The sequence below is a fragment of the Rhodnius prolixus genome, unplaced genomic scaffold (assembly GCF_049639745.1).
Source record: "Rhodnius prolixus isolate KJV_2025 unplaced genomic scaffold, Rpr scaffold_12, whole genome shotgun sequence".
Lineage (NCBI taxonomy): Eukaryota > Metazoa > Arthropoda > Insecta > Hemiptera > Reduviidae > Rhodnius > Rhodnius prolixus.
The window spans coordinates 15,807,193-15,823,701 of NW_027411635.1; the positions used below are offsets into that span (position 1 = coordinate 15,807,193).

The 16,509-nt window shown below is 32.8% G+C and overlaps 2 protein-coding genes and 1 long non-coding RNA gene across 4 annotated transcripts in view; 2 read left to right on the forward strand and 1 right to left on the reverse strand.

Annotated features, from left to right (window-relative positions):
- SP2353 (EGF like, fibronectin type III and laminin G domains protein pikachurin) overlaps window positions 1-12,766 on the reverse strand; it is a 55,499-nt gene extending 42,733 nt beyond the window's left edge. The window contains exon 1 of the mRNA XM_074143333.1: window positions 12,352-12,766. Within this exon, the coding sequence (XP_073999434.1) occupies window positions 12,352-12,460 (109 nt within the window). The 5' untranslated portion in view covers window positions 12,461-12,766. The remainder of the gene's footprint in view (window positions 1-12,351) is intronic.
- Window positions 1,431-14,226, forward strand: LOC141461896 (uncharacterized). Of its 2 annotated transcripts, none has more exons than XR_012463066.1 (4): window positions 1,431-1,740; window positions 2,468-2,565; window positions 7,592-7,770; window positions 11,203-14,226. It is a non-coding gene; the product is annotated as an uncharacterized lncRNA (long non-coding RNA). The 2 variants fall into 2 exon arrangements; XR_012463065.1 differs by lacking the exon at window positions 2,468-2,565 and having other exon boundaries at window positions 11,203-11,228; window positions 11,335-14,226.
- Window positions 14,227-14,792: 566 nt separating this feature from the next.
- LOC141461895 (protein MANBAL) lies at window positions 14,793-15,749 on the forward strand. Its single transcript, XM_074143335.1, has 2 exons — window positions 14,793-15,155; window positions 15,237-15,749. Exons 1-2 carry the CDS (start codon window positions 15,009-15,011, stop codon window positions 15,339-15,341), a joined length of 252 nt encoding a protein of 83 aa, XP_073999436.1. The 5' UTR covers window positions 14,793-15,008; the 3' UTR covers window positions 15,342-15,749.
- Window positions 15,750-16,509: the final 760 nt, after the last annotated feature.

Below are 16,509 nucleotides of genomic sequence, written 5' to 3' on the forward strand. Positions count from 1 at the left end.
TGAAGATACATCTTCTTTGCAGAGGAGTCTGACAATATACACATAGTTGTACAAAATAAATGATTATCCTTGTGAAATTACAGAATTAATAATAAAATAGAAAAAGAAAAATAAAGTAATAAGTAACTTAAAATACTAGTTTAATAATATTGTGGAGATGTAGAGTAAAAGTTGAACGGTTGGACTAATGGTAATGAGTGACTAAGAGCAATTTAAAATTCGGTAGTAGTAGTATCAAAAAATAACACATTTATGAAATGTCTTACAAACACTGTTCAGTTAATGTTTATTAAATCAAATGTTCAGTCAGCTTGACCTAAAACTATCTGAATTGCTTTGGTTTTTTTCTCAATAGCCTTTAGCGAAAAATGGTAGATATCGTTAATTTGTTCAATAGTTTTGATAGTTAATAGAGATTCCAGGGGACTGGTATCATTCAAATATTTACTAATAAGTTTTTCCCGAATTGAGTTAAAAAACGGACAATTGACAATAAAATGTGATAGACTATCTGAGCTGTTAGTGAAACAGGTATTACAACACTTTTCAGGATAAAATTTACATTTGTTTCCTTTAATAGACAATGTAGGGAACTTGCAGCTAGCCAGGCGAATTTGAGCAATCAGTCTTAATTTATTGATGTGAACTTTAAAAAGTAGGTAATTTTCACCGATATTAAAAGTGCTAATATTTCTAAAATAACTGTTAAAATTAGAATGAATAGCGGCATTCACATCTTTGCTTAAACAATGGTTTTTAAACTGTTCTTTTAAGTTGAGCATATTTTCTTTTAGAGTAAAACTGGATTGTGAGAACCAGACATCCTGAGCTCCAATGGTAACTAGCTGGTCTCTAAGCGAGCGTACCCAATTAAAAGGTATAACTCTGTTATCAATCAGTCTGAAGAGCTCTAAATAACACGCCCTCTGTAAACAGTCATCCGACATAGTGAGAATCTTATACCAGTAATTCAGCATTCTGTTGAACACAAGAGATCTTAAACTAATGCAGCCCGCCTCCAGTCGCACAAAATGATTCGGAGTATTTTGTGGGAGACGCAGTAAGGTTTTAAAAAACCTCAACTGTACTCTCTCCACAATTTCCACATAATGAGGGGCCCAGACCTCAGAACAGTAAAGCAGTTACCTAAATAGGCCATCTTAAATGAAGAAAAATAATCGTATTCACGGTACCCCAAAACTATTATTCTCGATTTAAAATCGATTTGGTAAATAAGATACGATTAAAATAATTCCTCTCGCGAGGAAAAGAGAAATTAAAAAAAAATCTGGAGAACTAAATTCATTTCATTCCATTTCTCTTCAATTAAATATTCGAATAGGGTCCAACAACATCCCTTATAGATGGTAAAACTATCTGGGACCGTACACATTGCACTCCCGTAGTCATATTCAACCCATACGACCCCATAGCATTTCATATCAACCTAATATATTCTCTCGGGTCCAGAAACCAATTAAAACTTCATTTTTTTTTTACTGGCAAAATGCTACAAATAAAATTACCTAATTACTTATGGTGGAAAACAAAAAGTCTGTACGTTTTTTATGATTTGTAAAAACAAAACAGAAAACAGTGTTGATTTTTTGTTCTCTCTGAAACCTCAACCGTTACTTTTAAGTGTTTACAAACGATTGTTACCCAAATGTTTCTTATTAGATTCATAAATGACTGTGTTTATCATCTTGCAAAATGTAATAGAATGTAGAACTTTTCAAGGTAACTGAATTTTTTTTATAAGTAAACTGTTTTAGAAATCTTTTGTCTATATAAAACGGATATTCACAGCACATTTAACCAAAGAGATAAACCAACCAAAAAACAATGGAAACGTTTATGTATATTGAATGAATCCAATTTAAAATGTAATCCTTTAAATCTTGATCAAAATGAAACATGTTTTAAAGCAGTAGGGAGTACGTTATTCTCTGAATATTTCAATCTTATTTTCGTGCGTAACTTTGTCAGCAAATGTGAGACTGTTCTAAATACTACGGTTAAACAAAAGCCTACTGTACGTTCACCTTACAAATAAGGTTTTCTACTCGAAGGCTTTCAATTTCTACAATTTGAACTGTTTCGTTAACCAAATATTCTATGTAATTCTGTTCTTGGCGTTTAAACTGCTATGGACATTTACGTCTGTCAACCAATAAAGTTCCTATTAGCAGCGAATATTTGTCCGATACAATCTACAGCCACTTCTTTATACATGGTACTCACATTTTTACGTTCATAATGGTTTATAATTTCTCTTTGAAATATTTTTTAAGGTTAATTCTAATTTAGCGTCTTTTAGCTTCCCTTGTAATGTCTAAAAATGTATTATGAAAATAACATTTCTTTTTTTTTTTTTCATTTAATAAAGATTATGTTTGTTACTTTTTGTGAAAATTGATTTTAAGAAGGTTATGATGTTTGGCTGAACAGAAAAATTTTCTTTTAGCATAAACGGCAAGTTTGAAAGTGCATACACAGTAAGCAAGTACTAAAGAACAGCTTAAAGGCGAACAGCTTACAACAAACGAACAAGAAAAATAAGTGGTTTGTTTTTGTTCTTAGTTCTTAGTTTGTTTTGCATAAACGTAGCTTTATTGAACTTCATGCTTATTGAACAAAACTGACAACTAAAAGTGCCAAAATAGATCTTTTGTGACGCAATAGTTTACACTAGCTAAAGGCACTTCCTATCTTCAACCTGCTTAATGAAGCAAACATTTGCTAACATAGAAAGGGCTGAAAAGGATAAGGATTACAAACTTCATTTTGTAATACTGCTATAGTTCATTAATCATATTTTTGTTTGGTTAACTATAGTTTCTCAGGTATAGTTTACTAGATCAGCTTATTGACACAGTTTAGTAATTATTCGCATCTACATAACTAACAATATTTAAAAGGAAGTATTTGTTTAATATCCCAATTAAATCTTAAATGGAGTCAAAAAAACTCCAAGTATCCTTTGTTATCTTTAGCACTCGTTACTTTTTTCCAACATATTTTAGTTCTGTTTTCTTTCGGATTAAAGAATTAAATGAATGTTTCCCAACAATAAAAAGTTCGACAAAACAAAAATCTCAAGTGTTTTGAAAGGACTAATAACGCTTATAAGTAGATAAGAGATTAATTGGTAGTTTTATGAACCATGCTGGCTGCATGAAGGAGAAAGTTTACAGTTGAATACTGCACTTCTAAATTCATATTTTCAACTGACAGAAATGCTGATTCTAAATGTTAGTGGACGCCTTAATCGAAGCTTTACTTTACCAGAATCACATATCATTTAACTTTAATCAATTATTTCTTATTAAATAAAACTAGAGCGGAGAGCGCAGAAACTGAGCATTATCCTTCTATTTCATTAATTTCTGAAGAGGCAAATAAATTTCTTTGTACCATCCGTGACTAGAAGGTCTCAGACGTCCTTGTTAAGCCCCTATCTGTTCATTTATTACCAGATGAACTCTCCGTTACTGAGAATAATTTCAAAGCCACCAATATTAGCAATAACTGTCATTTATTTAAATTGATTGTGACACAATTTTTAAATCATGTCAAACATATATTGAAATTGTGATCTAAATTTTACTTTTCATTTTCTTTTATAATATTAGAACTTTGAAGCATTTTGTGCTTATATGCTTTTAATTAAATAAATTTTAATTGATTTTTTCCAAGTATTTCTGCATTCAGAGCTGCTGTTTTTCCAGTAATAAATATCTTTAAGCAGAAGCAAGCTTAAACTGAAAATCAAACTGATAACTAAAAAGAAACGATGCTAAACATAGTTGGTATGAAACAGTATCAAGTATGATTTCGATTAGGAAAAATAAATACAAACGCTAATGTCTCAAAAACAAAATAAAAAAAAAGTAGCTGAAACGATATTTAACTTAGATACACCAACCACGTATGCTATTTCGAGCATTATCCTTTTACTAAAAGTGGTAGGAATGCAGCTATCAGTGCCTTTTGTATTGATTTTTTTTTTTTTTTTTCTTTTAATTTCCTCGGAATGATTCCATTTTCTTTAACACTCCAAGTGTTTTGTAATGGGCCATTAGCTCCTGCGATCGCCTGCTATCCTACATATATATATCTAGCTAACATCCATCACGGCTTTTCTAGAAAGTCGGAGGAGATAACTCGTCTTTCTTTTTCCATGCCTACACCCAACAAACCACCATTTAAAATAAAAAAGAGATCAACAAATAAGTAAGCTGCGCACGTAATAAATTAATTTTCTTGAAGGTTATTTCACTTTTTATTTCATGATTTTTACTTTTTCTACTCAAACATAATAAAAGAAAATGTTAAATTCTTAAATATTTCCGTTATTACCTTCAGTAATACTCCAATAATCTCCGCAAGTTTAGAACATCTCATAAAAATAAAAGAATTCAGTTTCAATCGAAATGTTTTTAATTTGGAAAGCGATTTAAACTAAAGTTTACCAATAATACCATCAAACTGAAGTTCCCCTTTACCGAATACCGAACTGAAGTATGACACACTCATTAGACATTCTTTTACTCAGTATTTACAACTTAAAAGGATGTCAAAAAACAAAGTGCAGCGTTTTAAAACCTTATCGCCGCGCGACTCCAACATATTACTTTGAAGTCATTTTGCGACCAATTTATTTGCTTTATAATTTATAATATAAAATAAAAAAGTATTTCCGTACTTATTACAATGGACAATGGATAATTTATATTATGAGTTGAAAGCTAAGTTATACTAAATAATTTTATTTACAAAATATAACCCCTATTGTTAATTGCTAATTGTTGTAATTTAAGGCGCATCAATATCGGAGGTTTCCTTCCAGAGCACTGCCGGCCTCCGGGCAGTGTCCTTTCTTTACAGACAACTCTATCCACCACTGGACCGTGAGCTGTAAGAAGTGAGCTCCTAGAAAACAAAATCTTAAAGCCAGCAGCTGGATTCGAATCCGGGTTCTTTGCGTGGGAATCCAGTAAGCTAATCACATAGCAAGTGATGGATACGTCTGCAGTTAGGATCACCGGTTTATCCTATGTTGAATGTCCATTTCGGTGTAAACGAATATTCAAGTGTCACGACTGTCCGGTGAATGCTAAACAGATACTACACGTTACAAGTATTGATGATATGATGTTAGATTGATCAATACTACGGGATTGGGAAACCTAATCATTGTCTAATATTATTGATGCAATAATAATGACATATGTTTGATCGTATGTTACATGATTTAGATTATAAACGGTATAAACTTTCATCTTTTTAATGGTATAATAAACTGCATGAATTAAGAAGTTTTATCATTAGTGGCAAGCAATGATTCTATATAATAATCACTTTGTATTCTTTGAATAGAGTAGATGGAAAATGCTACTGGCAAATTCGTACCAAACGTCTGATTGAATGTCTACCATTAAAATAAAAATCATAATAGACGATCATTTATTCTGTTAGAAAATAATATTTCTTTTTTAACGTTTCATTAAGTTTGACAGAAATTTATATAGGTGCCATCTACCGTCTGTAAAAAATACAAAATTCCTAATTTTATCGGTTACATTGCCACAAGTCTAGAAGTAAAAAGGTAACGAGTGCATTAAAATATATTAGAGGTACTCTATTAGCTAGCTACTTTCAACTGTAACAGAATTACGGCAGCTCCTATATACAGTACGATCTAAAGAATACAAAGTAAAGTGAGCGTTCTAAGGGTTAATAGATATTTTTAAGAAAACTATTACGAAGAGCACATTGCCTGCACTAAAAACAATAGCTAATGTTTGGCAACAGCAGGCCACGATAACAATGTGCTAGCTAAAGATATATTTACATTTAGTCAACTCCAAACCTTAACAATGATAGTTATTGTTAAAACTTGTATTACTTCTCCAACTTTGAATACCTTCCTAAACTTTCATTTAGTTCAAATTAGATTATTATAGTTCTTAATAGAACCACCATTTTACGTTAAAACCTTTATTGGTTTCTAACAACATAAATTTAAACAATTGCTGTTTAATTTGGGTTTTTGTTTTCTTTTACTGATGTTAAGAATTAATGTTGAGATCTTTTAAGTTTTATAAATTGGTTTTTACCGTTGATTTTAATTAAAATACACAGGTTTTATGTTCTGTAATTTTTAGAAGATCAATCAAATTAGTAAATAATATTGTTAAATCCAGCAGATAGTGTTCCCACAAACCTTCCACGTAGGACAGAGGTGGCGTTGTTTCGGATGAAAACGGGCCATGACTGTTTACAGCCCCATTTACATCGCATTGGCATCACCAATATGCCCGTTATGCAGATTAGAAATAATGACTGCCTCGCATTTAGACGACTGCATATCTCTGCAGGATGTACGAAGCAGCAACTGCTGCAAATCTGATTTATATTGGGCTACACGCAGTCGCATGGCCGAAGTAGCCAGCGACCATGGCGTAGGATAAAAAAAGAAAAGAAAGTAAATAGCTTTTCCAGATAATTTTAAGAACCAAAAAAGCAATCAGTTGCAAATTAAGTTTAGGTTATTCATGGAAATTCACAGGATTATTTTTTTATAAGCTCAAGGAATAGAAATTTGAAAAAAATTAAAAACATAAAGTAAAATCGAAAAGAAAGAAAATAACTAACACAAAGAACGGGGAAAACTATTCTGGTGTAAACCAGGGTTAAAGGGATGGAAACCCTGCCAAGAACTTTCCCAACTTCTCAATTCAGGGTGACACTTAGGAACATCTAAGAACGGCGTGTTGCGGGTAAATGGGTAGGTGCACACAGGGCACTATGTAGTTGATTATCTTTGGTCTAGCGGGCTCCGTAAAAGTTCCCTGGAGAGCCTAGTTCTCTTAATTTGGGGAGAAGGTATCCCTTCTCAGAATATCTGAAGAGCGGGTGGTGTGAATTGTGCCAGAGAGTGGTTTTCCCGGAGTTACACCTATTGCACCTGCTAGAGCCACCCTAGGAGAACCTGGGTAAGTGGTTTCATCACCTGAGCGGTCCCACCTGGCACCAATGGGGGGTCATAATTGATCTATTTAGCCGCAGTTCAGTACACCCCTTTAAACCCCCTTCCGCCTGCCAAAATATTCATAATGTATATTAATTTTTGTAGGTAAAAATTCATGTCCAATCTCTGAAAATATTGCTTCCAACATAGCAATTGCAATTTGAAAAATAATGCCCTCAAGAAGTTCTCAAAATAGTATTACTTCTTTAAAAGAGGGCATTTTTGGGCCTCCCGTCCGTCGATCAGACCCTTAAAATCCATGCTAAACTCTTTCAGGCATGACTGAGTTTTATTTTAATTATTTTCCATTTTATACTAATTTCCTTATGTTGAATACTGTATTTATAAATTTGAACTGTATTTAACAGATTTTCATTTAAAATAATGAAATTTATATATATATTTTTTGAATGTTTTATCTTAATATACTGTATTCAAGTTTAGATATTTAAAATTTTGGTCGAATAATAAACAGTGCATGAATAATAGGTACTAAATACCACCACATAAGTCTTTGTAACCTCCCATAAAACAAATAGATAAACAATGTTTTAGGAGAGTAGTTGGTCACCTATTCGCAATGCGCCTATTCGATTCGCTGATACGACTGACAAAGGGGTTGCATCAGACTCGAAAATTGTGGAAGCTACTTGTCAAGAGAAGGAAAACCCTGAAATAAAACTGTTAGACCTTCAGCTGGAGGATTCTGTTGTGGAGCAACTTCCCTGTTCCAGGTAAAACCATACTATGCTTGAATGTCAAGTAATGAAGAAAGATTACTTAGAGCAAGAAACATTATTTAAAAATATATACATATATAGGATTTAAATCCAGCCACAAAGTTGGGAAGTGTATAATTTATAACCTAACTGAAGTTAAATTCTCTTAAGTAATAGAGTTCCATTATAGAGTAGGCCTTTTAAAATATTAAGATGTGTTTTCAAATTTTGGCTTTTCTTTTAGCTGTGCAGTTTATTTCACATTTAATTCAGAGTTCTTTTATTAAAATATTTTAACCTGTGCTTTTCAATATGACAGGCTTAAATGTATACTTTAGTATATTCAAAATGAATACAACTGATAAAATTCTGGTAAGTAATTAAGCAATGAGTTCCTAGTTTGAAAGAAGCTCTCGCATCGGGCTTTTAAAATTAAAATTTACTTCATTGAACGGCAGTCTAAGTTAGAAGTACCTTACATTTTTTTGGCCCAATTGCTTACCTTGAAATTTTCATTTTTCTATCGCCCATCTAAGTTAAAAAGAAGTTCCACCATTACTGTCTTCGGCGATTGGAGTTTTTGAGTGGGGAATAATAAATAAGTTGTATGCAAATTATTGCAATGAAAAAAACAATTGCTTTAAGTTGGTGTGTGAGGTCTTCTAATGATACATTTTAATTAGCGAAATAAGAATATTTTAGGAGCCATAGCAGTTTTTTTTTAAAATGCATGGTTAGTATCTCATTTTGTTAAAAGTAGAAAGCCTACGTATTACAATGAAATGGCAAACTTCAATTTGTTACCGAACTCTTAACTACTAAACTTTAGGGTACACGTGAAAATTTGAAGAACATTTATATGACCTGGACAGGTATAGTGAATCGAGAGAAACAGTATATTACTTAAGTTTTATACTATTTTTTTTTGAGAGCATTTGTTTCTTAACAAAATTGTAAAAGTTTTTAGGTAACTACTAAAACTAAATTCGCCAGCAATAGCACAGCTAAAAACTTGTAAATCAAACAATGTTACGCACTCTGGGATATACTCTATAAATCTGCCATTTGTTGCTTTTACCCTATCGTTTTTTTATATGACTTCTACAGGTTATATATTCATTTGTAAACGCACAGTGCCCATTTCACATAAAAATTACACGTTCCAATAATAAGTGAATGTGAATGGTTATAAATCCCACCACATGCAACACCATTAAACCCAGTGAGGCATGGTTTCAATTTTAGGGTTAGGCCCAATACATGTGAATATGAAATTTCTCCCCCAAAAATGAGCGCCCCCCCCAAAAAGTGGTAAATGTGTATATTATTTTTCTAAAGTTTAACTAAAATTTAAAAAGAAATATATATAACAAATATAGCCTACAAATATAACCTAAAAAAGAAATATAACAAAATAGCCTTTTTGCGCAAAAAAGGCTAAAATAATTGGTTCAGTTTTCAAAGAGGAATAATCTATAATAGAGTGGCAGTTCCTGGTTGGCTGAATTTTTATCAAAACTTTATTGTTAGTTCGGTTATCCTGATAAGCCACCCTGATCTTTGAATCAGGATTTTATATTTAAAATTCACAATTTCTGCCATTTTCTGTTTTCCTGCATACCTGGACTCCTAATTATTTATTTTGAGACTCCATAACCAAGATGACCATTATACTCTACACGCTTCCAGCCGCCGAACAGGCCCTTAAAACCCCTTACTGCTAAACTCTTTCAGACAGAGTTTTCTCTGTTCAAAATATCCAGCATTGATTTCTAATAGCCAAAATGAATAAACTAAATAAATTCATGAACCGTGTAATGTACGTTTGGAACGTACTAACCAAATAGCTATATCTAAGAATCTTTATCAGCGCAAAACTTGTTATAACCAAATGGTAATTTGTGTTTTGATAGTACTGTTTCATTGGTTGTTTATTTTATTAACGTTTGTTCCAAGCCCTGTGAGAACGTAGCGCTAGCAAGTCAGCTGTTAACCAGCCGTTTTATTGCAGTTTTCTAGCCGATTAAGAATGTATTTAATTTAAAAAGCTTGGCTCTCTGCATGTTTTCTCCATCAATATTTTTTAAAACAAAGAAAGAATTGAGATTTTTATTTTTATTAAGTGTCAAAAAGCTGACCTTAAATGGAACTCTGAACAGCTTTATAGGAAAGAAAGGATGTTATTTATACGGAGAGGTGTGAAGGCTATGAAGGTTCTACCACTAAGTAAGAAGTACGTCCATCACCGATATCGAGGTTTGAGGATGCTGCGTGGCCAATGAATAGCCCCACTGTAATATATCGCTATGTAGTGCAAAAATTATCTACTATTTCAGATTTGATCTTTAAAGCTTGCTTTGTCTTAACGGCGGAAGCAGTAGAATGTGCTAAATCTTGGACAAGGGCTAAAAATCAGCGCGACGAAGTCCAGGCTGAGAAAAACGATTAAGAGCAGTCACGCTTCTATAAAAATTGTATGAGATTGTACAAATATATAGCAGATAAAAATTTCACAGGTCCTTTAAGTGAAAATTGTAAGTTTTCATTACCCTTGTACAAGAAATTAGACCATTCGATAGTTCGATCTGGAACTGGTGAACTTCTTTGGTCAGTGGATGTCCATTTAAGAAGCCACCTAAATACTAATTCTCACTTTTCGTAATGCCCATGTTCCTTCATGTACTGATGTTCCAAAATTTGGACGATTAGTAATGCATGTGCCGGCAGAGGCAGAGTTCTTGGTAGCTAAAATTGCTATTGAAAGGTCTGGCTAGTTACCAATTCTTAAATTTTTCCCGGATATGTATGACCACAACACAGGTTGAGTTCCTGTTGGTTGAAAACAAACAACCGTCCATTTAACCATTTAATTGGTCAAGTTAGATAGTAATCATTAAACTTATTATTACAACACTATATTGATATTACTATTAATTGTTTAAAAAAATTAAAATCCAGATTTAAATGAAATATTTAAAAAAGCTCTGCGTTTGCATATCAATTTACAAGAACAGTAAATTGACATTAGAAAGGGCGGAAGATTACAAACTCATTTTCAAGAATTGCCATTGGTTAACGTCCATTGGCGCTTCTCTCGAAATCACCGCTTTGTAGTTAAGCCAATCTTTATTACACGAAAACCAACATTTAAGCCCGTAAATGCCGACAAACTTGGCCAATAAATGTTTACATGATCAATTATCAAGTTTATTTTTAATATTTTTTCGGATAAATAGCGGAAGAAGTAGCAATAGGGTTGAATTTTGTTTTAGTTTAATTACCGCGAATGTTTTGATGAAATGAAACCACGGGGGCACTGCTAAACAGTGTTGTTCCATTTAGGTCACATTTTCCTTGAAAATAAAAAATTCCCTTAACCCCCTAACTGAAATTATATATGTATATTTAATTTAACTTTTAATAAAACTATGTACTGTTCTGTTACAGAATGAAATAGACAGGTTCTTGGGAAGGTAAGTGATATTTGGTCACGCTAACATTAATATTTTATAAGGGCCCCATCATAGGTTTCTATTTTAGAGTGACAAGCCTTTTTTTTAAAATCATTTCATTTTTCAGGATTCATTCTAAGCAGAATTGTTTAATGAAGTGAGGGTTTGCGTAATTCTTGATCTTAATCAAGGGATATACGAGCCTGGATCCAGTTAAAAAAAAGAAGATCTAAAGCTTATATGGTCTACTATGAAAGCGAAGAAAACTTGACAGCGTCTTTTTTTGGTGAATGAATCAAAGCCTATCTTAGGCCGTTTTCCTGTTTTCTGTTGTACTAGCAATTTTTAACTGCTTCGATTGAAAGCACTAAATTCTGATGTCTTCAACGCAAAACTGGTCCGGGGAATGTTTCAGGAATTCCTGAAGAATGAACGTTATCCAGTCTGGATACAAGGACGTACGGGGATTTCAGGAAACTGGTTTTACTATAAATATTGGCCAAATAAAGAAGCCTCTCTTTCTTCATTATTGGATCCCGAAAACTGTTATTGGCGCTGGTCTCTGGTTACTAGTCTTTTAAGCTTCCAGGAATGTATACTTTTCAGCATTCATCTTTATAGAGCAGCTCAGAGGATTGATGGTGATCTAAAAATGGTATTAAGGGATATCATGATATTAAGTTGGAAGTAAGTACTTTCCAGCCTCTTTCACTGACATTTCTCAGATACTCCCCTAACTCGGGGCGTTAAGGTTTAAGAGGCAACCTCCCACATAAGGACCGGGTTACGAGAGGAGTCTACAAAACGGTAGAGGATGATGGCAGAACAGTTTGGACTATTTCTCCATAAGGTTATTTATATCTAGTTTGTTGAGGCTGCTTAGAATCTTGCGAGGTTTCTAGTCTGGATCTGTATTTTCGTCGTAGTGGTATTTTTTTTCTCTAGGGCGTGCGTAGGCTCCAAAGAGCTTAGGGTAGCGTAGTTCTTGATTGCTCCCCAAATTCTAGTGACAATAATGTGCGAAGCAATTTGTCAAGTATTAGTTATGTAATAATATGTTTTATAAGAATGTTGAGAGTTCCTCTTTGGATTTCTTTTCTTTTGTTTTTTTAGTTGTTATTTAAAAAGAACAGTGGATTATTACCTTGGAATGCTGCCTCAAATTGAGCTTTGTCTAGGTCGTTGCCAGCTCCGGTAGCTAGGCCGACGAGTAGGCCAACTGACACAATGAACGCAGCACCTTGTACAATCATTACCCGTTTCAGGTTGACCTACGTTTCAGGTTATATGAAAATATTTAACACTATGCACCATGCATTTCTTGTATTCGCAATATTTAATTTTTTCAAAGAAAAATAAATAATAAATAAACAGCGTTAATACTTTATTGAGCGCGTGTTTTTGTTTTTTTAAAGAAACTTTAATTTTCAATTAGATATTTGAAAATTGAGGCGAAAATTGTAGAAAATGTATGTAGGCGAACTCTACTGATGAAACATTAGGTGTAATGCGCAGCTGGTACACCGAACGGTTAGCTGGCGCCGGGCAACCAAACACACACATTCTATCGAACTGCACCCTCGTTTCACCCCCAAAATTGTTCCTCAGTTTTACCAACGTTTAATCAACGTTAGTTTTAACTTGTCGTATATCGAAACAAATTATTATCAATCAACATGTTACATGAAATTGAAAAATTATTGTAATTTAATGTTTAAAAATAATGATTATAATTGTTTAAGGAAGTGGCAATTAGTAAGATTTATACTGATCAGGCACAAAATTATTTGATAAAAGTATACTTTTTAATGTTCCAGTCACATTTGCAGATCGGAAATAATTAACATGCAACAGATGTTCGTGGAATTCTGTAGCTGGTCTGTGTGGTCCGTTTGTATGTCAGTAATGATGTCAATTTCTTGCCACTGAATTGTTAAAAAAAAAAAATGTTATGACCTTGTGACTTTGATAGTTATGTTAAAAAAATCATTAAAGCCATTAAAAAAAAATCATGTAACACTGAAAATAAAAAACAGTAAAGACTAAAGGAGAACAGCGTATTTTGTAATTAAATGATAACTTTAAATGGTAAGAACTGAAAGATCCTAAACATTGGTCGAATTGGGAATGAAATGCCAATAGCGTATCGACTTTGAGTGGCTACGGGTTATAAACCACCACCAAAAATATTAATATTTTTGTGTTACAGGTTATCATTTTTATATTGCAAATGTTAGCAGTTCAGTCTTTGTTATGTTGCACTTCTACCTTGTCAACTACCATAAAGATAACGTGGAAGAAGTGGAACTTTCTTAATAAATCGGGAAAAAACAGGTACGAGCATCTTTTCTTCTTCTTTCAGCTTGATAAATATCCTGGCAAGACTGGAACCTAAAACATGTCAGAGCTTTAACTAATTATGAAGATCAACCGTTTTGCCTTGTTATGAGCCAAGCGGCTTGTAAGGATCTTACTGTTACATACTCCTGCTAACCAGATTACCGATGGCTCAAAACACATTTTTCATGTTCACAATCAGGCCCAAAGCTTTACCGGAGATTATTGTTCATTGTTTTTGTGGTCTTGTTTAGCTTTGCTCGGCTTTTTTTAACTAAGATTAAAGTATCTTCACGAAGTCATATTGGTACTGGTTATTGAATTTTTTTTTCACTCCTATTTCTCTAGTGTTTATGAATCTAACTCCACCTATTCAGCCTCTAATTTTGTAGTGAAAGGAATCTGCGATACCATTTTAGTAACTTTCTTAACTTTTGAACGTTTTCTAAATGAATACTCTTTCGCTCATTAAATGAATGTTATTTATACTGATTAAAACTGCCCGGTAAGGCAGGTGTGTAAGAGTTGATGGTCCAAAACTGCATAAAAAAGCGTAATCTTGAAAAACACCCAACACTGAAATTTTTTTCTCTTTTCCTAAAAAAGATATTCTCAAAATTTTCATTAAAGTATAAGTTAAATTTAAGTTTTTTTTATTAATTTAATTTTTTGAAACATCAAATGCAATAAATTTCGAGAAAATCGGTGCGGAAAATGTGGAAAAATGACTTTCAGGAAAGTATTTGACAAATAGTAATTTTATAATCAATAATTATTGTAGTTTTTACGCTCAAAATGTAGTGTAAAGAAAATAGAGCACTTTTTCGAGAAAATCTAATAAAGTTAAAAAAAATCGCACCGTAATGTCACTTCACTTTCGTAACGGTCAAGTCTACTCGTACTGTATCGTGAATATTGACTTTAACGTACATCATTGGTATAAAAGAAAAAACACAACCACGTTTTTCTAACCTGTGAAGTTTCATGAACTTTAAAGATCAGTCCGACTTTATGAACATCGGCTATACTAATTACTTGCTCATAAACGATAGTACAAAATTTGTCAAAACTTAGGTCAAGAGGTATTGTAGGAGGTAAATTATCAATTTTCAGATAAAATGCAATGAGTTAAATTAGTTAAAAATCCCTGAGTTATTATCTAATGAAGTGGGAAGTTAAGCTGGAAAGTCCCGCGGGGGGCATTGAAAACCTATAATTTTTCTGGATCCAAATCGGATCATTTGATCCAGTTTGGCAGGTACTTTATTGGAAATTGGTTCTATACTTCTTGAGATTATTAGAGAAAAGTCTTCAGGAAAAGTAATAATACTAATACCCATTAAATAAAGTTCGATAATAAAATCTATCGATTTCTTAATTGAAATTCCCCGGGGTAGTAGTAAATAAAATTTCGAAGGTTAAGAGATGGAATAAGTGTTAAGTCTGATTCTGTTAATTAGAATAATGACCGATTTAGAAATACCTGTGGAAACAACCACAGAATTTTTAATTAGAGTGGGCCTTTACATTGGAGCAATTTTTCAGCTGACTTGCATCCTAGCAATTATAATTCTTCCAGACAAGAGTTCAGATGAACCTATCGCCGGAAGGGTAATTACGTTTGTACATTTCTACATTTCCAATTTATGTGTTGAAAGTTTTTTTTTTATTTGTTTTTTATTGAATTTACAGAATTTGGATTTGTCTGATCATGAATCCTGGGAAGGAACTGCATCAATTCCAACTAGGCATTCCCAGCATAGAGTTAGGCGGCAAGACAAGAAAAAAAGGAAGTAAATGAATGTCTTTTTCTTAAGCTATTATGAAAATAATCAATTTAATTAAACTTAAAGACTGCGCTTAAGAGTTGACAAAGACTCATAAACAAGAGATTGATGGTTCGAAAGAAATCTAAGAATATTTATAAATTGGAAATGTGCATATTTTTGCTCCTCGTTTGAACTTCAGAGAAATGACCGAAATGACCAAACTAGTGTGTTGGAAGAGCTTGGTGTGCCCTAGAAAACTAAAAATGTTTTCTCCGTTTTGAAAGTGATGAATGTACGGGTTCTCATTGTACTCGCAACGGTGCAGAAATAAAGTTGTATTTTGTCTCAATTAGTTGTACATATATTTATATTCTAGCCTCTTTTAGTGTATTTTATAAATAAGTAAAACACCGCATTAAAAGAGAAATTGTAAGAAGTACACTCTTTTTGTTACACCCTTTAAACTGGCTTTCTGAAGGATTCGCAGTGATACTAAAGTTAGAGTTCTCATAATGATCATACTCACCGGCAAATAACCATCTTCATATTTTTTGCAAAGAGTTTCAAGGTGGAATGCCCAATTAAGAAGTGAGATAATAACTTTATTTGAAAATATAATTTCGTATCATGATTTTGTAGTGAACATAAGTGTATTCAATTATCCAACATTTTTCCTTTATGTTGTTATTATTTACTTATGTTAGAATTTAGAGATTTGAACTACTTACCAAATATGTATAGTGAAAGTTTGTTATTAGGCGCCCCTTTATTATTTATACTTGTTTTAGCTTCGCAATACGAAAGCTGGCCGAGCTAAATTAAGAAATTGTAGTAATTTTGCTAACTACCTAAAAAGCTTTATATCAGTTAAAGGCAATTCTAAAGTAGTGACTACAGCGGTTTCTACATGGACTATCATTCTGATTCATAAACTTAAAAAGAACGCGGTGGGGATAAATAAGCTTCATTTTAAGCGTTCTCTATCTCTAGATTGAGAATTTCTGACCGCAGAGGTAGTATATGATGTTTTGCACCTACATCAGAAAACTTATAAGAATATGGTAACTACTTTCACATAAATCGCTGCATTCCTAGAATTTGCCGAAGCATTTCGCATCAACTAAATGTAGTCTATGCTTGTCCGCTAAATCTGGTATTCCACAGGGTCCATGTTTAGTTTCATTACTCTTTACTTA

Bases quoted from the DNA above. Each gene is read 5' to 3' on its own strand.
- LOC141461895 (XM_074143335.1), top strand. From the start codon at position 15,009: ATGACCGATTTAGAAATACCTGTGGAAACAACCACAGAATTTTTAATT. The intron at 15,156-15,236 runs GTAATTACGTTT...TTGAATTTACAG, and splicing joins ATGAACCTATCGCCGGAAGG to AATTTGGATTTGTCTGATCA.